This window comes from Limulus polyphemus, unplaced genomic scaffold (genome assembly GCF_000517525.1).
Source record: "Limulus polyphemus unplaced genomic scaffold, Limulus_polyphemus-2.1.2 Scaffold4542, whole genome shotgun sequence".
NCBI lineage: Eukaryota > Metazoa > Arthropoda > Merostomata > Xiphosura > Limulidae > Limulus > Limulus polyphemus.
In genome coordinates this window covers 70,845-76,452 of record NW_013670152.1, presented here as the reverse complement: position 1 = coordinate 76,452, position 5,608 = coordinate 70,845, and the positions used below count along the sequence as shown (strand labels likewise).

The following is a 5,608-nucleotide window of genomic DNA, read 5'->3' as shown; positions in this document are numbered from 1 at the left end:
TTTTTTATTCACCGTTCCTTAATTATTTCCAATATCATCACTTCATATTCAATTATTCCCTTTTTCTTCTACACCCCTTCATCACTTCATGAAAAATTTTGAAGAACATAATTGCAAGCATTAACTAATAATGTTAACAAATATTATATCATTATTCAAGCTTACTTTACAAATAACAACAGCAACCAGAGAGATTATATACCCAAACACTTAAACAACAAGTGCAATCTTACAGATTACATACCCAAACACTTAAACAATAAGAGCAACTAGAAAGATTACATACCCAAACATTTAAACAACAAGAGCAGTCTTACAGATTACATACCCAAATATTTAAACAACAAGAGCAGTCTTACAGATTACAGACCCAAACATTTAAACAACAAGAGCAGTCTTACAGATTACATACCCAAACATTTAAACAACAAGAGCAGTCTTACAGATTACATACCCAAACATTTAAACAACAAGAGCAGTCTTACAGATTACATACCCAAACATTTAAACAACAAGAGCAGTCTTACAGATTACATACTCTCGCCCCGCTCCTCCTTTTCGAGATTGCACGAATTTATATCGGATAACGTCAAATTTCACTTTCGAAAACTCTAAAAATTCTTCTCAGATCCAGAATGTTCAACGATCCTGATCGTATTTTGTGGTGAGATGAGGTGTCTAAACCCTAATGTGCCTATGAAATTTGGTACAAATCTACTTAAACTTTCTACAGTTATTAACCCAAAACCGCGAAAATGCCGAATCTCCCCACTATAAAAAATTTCAAAGTGATCTAGAATCCAGATTCGGACCAAAGTTGAAGAGAACTGTCCCATACTGACTTCCCATCTTGTATAAAATTTTTGTGTACGTCAGTCTATTAGACTTTGAGATACGCGCGCGGAAACACAAACAGACATACACACACACACACACTTGGACCCGATTGCAATATCCTCTCCGGGGACGAGGGTAATAATATTCCAAATATTTTTATGATTCAGCAGAAATATTTTGAATTCTAATAGAAAGATGTTCCTGTTAATTGGATTATAAAGGTATACCACCAGGTAATTTCAAAATACATAAACAATCACCAGATCTTTAACTACATACTACAGCGTAAAGGACATTGCTATAAAATCCATAATATGCGCTGTGTGATATTCAAGAAATTGTCGTATTTAAACATCTTGATCTTTAGAGTTGTTTCTCTATTTGCAGGCTCCAGAAAATAGCGTTGAAACTCTCGTCACAAAACGACACCCTGACGGACTCCAGAGCTCCAAATCTGCTTTACATTTCGGAGTTCTTCCTTCCCATTTGAAAAACAACGCTCTCAAGTTGCGTTGTACGGCAATAATCTCCCAAGCCTACTCGATGAGGAGCAAAGAAATTATAATTGGAAACACGGTTAGGCCTTCTGGTTTGTACACTGGTGAGTCATCTTATAGCTCATACCACCGCTTCAGACCACTGTACGTTAATAGTCGCAGTAAAGCATTATCAGAATGTACGTTATGCAGTGCATTATCTCAAAAATGTTGCCTTAGAAATACAATTAAACACAGATGCAATTGCTATTAGCGCAAACTGTCAGTTACAGGAGTGTGTGAATCCCTCAATTAGGATATCTAACAGACTCTGACTTTAACAACTCGCTGCGTCCATATAATAATATGTTAAACATTATTTTCTCAAATCCAGTATAGAAACATCACGTACTCCTTCATAATCTTATACTGTACATTTTTAGTAACGCATACTTACGTTTAATTTTTCAACTTTGTATAATTGCATGAAATCTATTATAAAACGTGTTTAATTTAGATGATTACTTAATGCCTGATTTTATCATAAATAATTCATTAATTCGGTCACAACGCTCTAAATTGAAATTAGCCAATGAATCTGAAAGAAATGGTGATTTCTCTATAGTAAAACCTGTTTCTTTCATGACGTGTTTAGTTTAAATTACAATAAATCAAGCTAAAAAAGAACAAATAAATCTTACTTTCCTGGGAAATGATGGCACATTGGCGAATTTGTTTCAAGACTATTTTAAAGTAACTCAGACTAATATAAGATATAATAATCAAATAAGTCGAGATGACACACATAAATATCCAACAGCTTGCTACAAAACTTGCCGAAAGTAACTCAGACTAATATAAGATATAATAATCAAATAAGTCGAGATGACACACATAAATATTCCAACAACTTGTTTGCTACAAAACTTGCCGAAAGTAACTGAGACGAATATAAGATATAATAATCAAATAAGTCGAGATGACACTCATAAATATTCCAACAACTTGTTTGTTACAAAACTTGCCAAAAGTAACTCAGACTAATATAAGATATAATAATCAAATAAGTCGAGATGACACACATAAATGTGTGAACACGGCATGACAAACTTATCAATGTACAAGAAAAACATTATCGATACACAAGCTCATTCTCTAAAAATTTTTTATATAAATTTAGCATATTTGATCAAAATGGTGTTCAACCTAGTTAAGATATAATACTACGATACATCTGATCAGGTAGTAATTGTCTTTTGACTGTAAATATATGTAGCAGTTTGATTTGTTTTTACTTAATCTAAATCATTTTAAATATATATATTGTTTTTCTTCTCGGGTATTTGTAACATGCACACAGTCATGAACTTATTTTTATTAAGTTGAATTGAAATGTCTTTAAACCAGTTTAAATAAAGCAAACAGATAACAGAAAGTGTCAGATACGTTAGACCTCCAAGAAATTCAAAAATGAAATTATTAAATACGCATTAACTTCTTAATTAGATACAAGAAGAAAAAAACATGCATTGGATTACACGTATTAATTTTTTTCTAGCGGTAGATGGCCCCACCATTAGCGGAGGACTGCCTAAGTATCAAGTTGGTGACCTTGTAGATGTAAGGTGTACATCGTCTAAATCACAGAGCCCAGCGAAACTGGCTTGGTTTATCAACGATAAGATGGTAAACGTTCCTCAGGTTGTTACCAACGTAGTTTAACTATTAGGGTTTGTTTGTTTTCAGCTTAACATAAACAGACATTTCCTAACTTACAATGAAACATACTATCAAGTGTTAATGTCATTACCAAATTTGAACACAGTAATAATTAGAAAGCATTTCTTTTAGTGAATCCCTAACCAAATAAAAATAGTAAGTAAACAGTGCCTCTTGTATGACATTCCTATAACAGAGTACATAGTTAACAGAGCATCTGGTATGACATTCCTATAACAGTGTACATAGTTAACAGAGCCTCTTGTATGACATTCCTATAACAGTGTACATAGTTAACAGAGCATCTGGTATGATACTCCTATAACAGTGTACATAGCTAACAGAGCCTATGGTATGACATTCCTATAACAGTGTACATAGTTAACAGAGCATATGGTATGATACTCCTATAACAATGTACATAGCTAACAGAGCCTCTGGTATGACATTCCTATAACAATGTACATAGTTAAAAGAGCCTGTGGTATGACATTCCTATAACAGTGTACATAGTTAACTAAGCATCTTGTATGACATTCCTATAACAGTGTACATAGTTAACAGAGCCTCTTGTATGACATTCCTATAACAGTGTACATAGTTAACAGAGCCTCTTGTATGACATTCCTACAACAGTGTACATAGTTAACAGAGCCTTTTGTTATTGTACTAGCTGTATGGAACTATTATTATTAAAAGAGAAAAAACATAACTCTGTTGTTATCTGTATTCTCTTAAAATCAGTATATTTTTGTGCTTTATGCTGGTTTTTGCCAGTTAATAAATCATAATATAAAAATAGAAAGTTTGACTTCCAGCTTTTCGATTGGAGCTCATAATAATTTAAAGAATTTGGTTCAGCAAATTTTAATAACACGGTTAGTTAGGCTAAAAGTCGTTAATTACTAATATTCAGGCAAGTCCCGATCTTACGGTGAATCAACCGCCGGTTGACGACAAAATGGGACTAAAGGCATCAGTGTTAGGGCTGAAGTTTACAGTGCAGGCTGAACACTTCCATAAAGGAGAGATGAGATTGAAATGTACGGCTACTTTATCTAAGGTCATCAACACCAGTAGTGAAGAAACCGTTATAGGAGCCAGCCATCTCAGTTCGGGACTCCATATTTTGGAAAATTCGGAGAAAGGTAAGTTAGAGAAAAACTATTAATACGCTTTTGATGTTTGGGATTATCGTTTGTTATTATCGGGTTTTATTCATAAAAAACATATTTCTACCGACAATATAATCCACTTTTTTTTACCATTAAACCATATGTATTGATAATTGGTAATGGGTATGATATTATATTATTGTATGATTAATTATAATTTCATATTTATTAACTGTTTCAATAGAACTTTCTAGTTAAGTTTTAGTTGAAACACTACTTAAAACAGCCGCATTTAATACAATGAGGCTTAACTTCGACTTCTTGACAAGCTTTTTTCAAAAAGACATTTAGTATAGGGAACGAATTCGAGTGTTCTTTTCTAAATCAAAGTCTTAAACAAGTTTCACCATCGAAGCTATATAATATAAAGTAATAAATTTGTTCAGAAATAACAACGAGTGAAATCATTTATTTTATCTTCCATGTTCAAACTGATAAAAGTGTGTGAGAAGAAGAAATCACTACATAAAACATTCGAACATTGTAATTGTTTTAGGGATAGATAAGACCCATTGTTTATCAATGTAATCGTACGTTTGTAAGGTGTGTATGTGTAGTTTCGTTTGAAAAGGCTTTGAAAGCAGTGTTTCAAATTTCAATGGACAAACTAAATGAATGTTCATTATGAAATGAGATAAAACTTGTGCGATTTATATCTTCTTGTATGTTAAAATCAATGTTTTGGTTTTGTATTCAAAAGGTTTCAAATCAAGGTTTGGACTTAAAAAGGTTTGTTCTTTTGCCAAGCGTGTGATTGTAATTAAAATTGTTACCTTTCAATATTTTTGTTATTAAAAAAATTTGAGACATAATAAGAATTTAAACAATTACTGAACTCTTCGTTTAAATCGAGAAAATATTTTGTTCTGTTTTTAAGTTGACATTAAATATACTGGGACTTGTACTTCGGTTAATTAGCGTTGAGAAAATTATTCCGTTTTTTGAAGACAGAAAATCACTATTAAATAAAGAACATTAAATAATTAGTTAAATCGAGAGAATTTGTTTTATATGATATTAAATATACCCGGCACTCATGTTTTGTTAATTAATGCTTTCAAAATTATCCCTGCTTTGGAAGATAAAATCAATACTAAATAAACAAACTTCGTTGTGTATTTCCTTGTTCGAATTTTATTTACTCAAACTGAAATCAAAATAGACGCTAAAACACTATTTGTAGTAAAATGTAACGACTTTTAACATTCTGTTATGTTTAAAATGAATACACGTAAATAAAAGTAGTCCGCGATATCGTCTCATCGTATTCATGATAACTTGAAAACTAATATCTATCGGCATTATCGAATCTTTCTCGCCTGTTAAACACTGGGGGTAAAGTTTGGTTCTTTGTAATTAAGCACAAAGCTACACAATGGGCTATCTGTGCTCTGCCCACCA

The 5,608-nt window shown here is 32.2% G+C and overlaps 1 protein-coding gene across 1 annotated transcript in view; it reads left to right on the top strand.

Annotated features, from left to right (window-relative positions):
- The window catches only part of LOC106471324, a gene marked incomplete at its 5' end in the record, with an annotated part of 13,292 nt that overhangs the window by 3,254 nt on the left and 4,430 nt on the right, over positions 1-5,608 (top strand). The window contains 3 exons of the mRNA XM_022399936.1: positions 1,225-1,438; positions 2,872-2,999; positions 3,949-4,180. Coding sequence (XP_022255644.1) covers positions 1,225-1,438; positions 2,872-2,999; positions 3,949-4,180 — 574 coding nt within the window. The remainder of the gene's footprint in view (positions 1-1,224; positions 1,439-2,871; positions 3,000-3,948; positions 4,181-5,608) is intronic.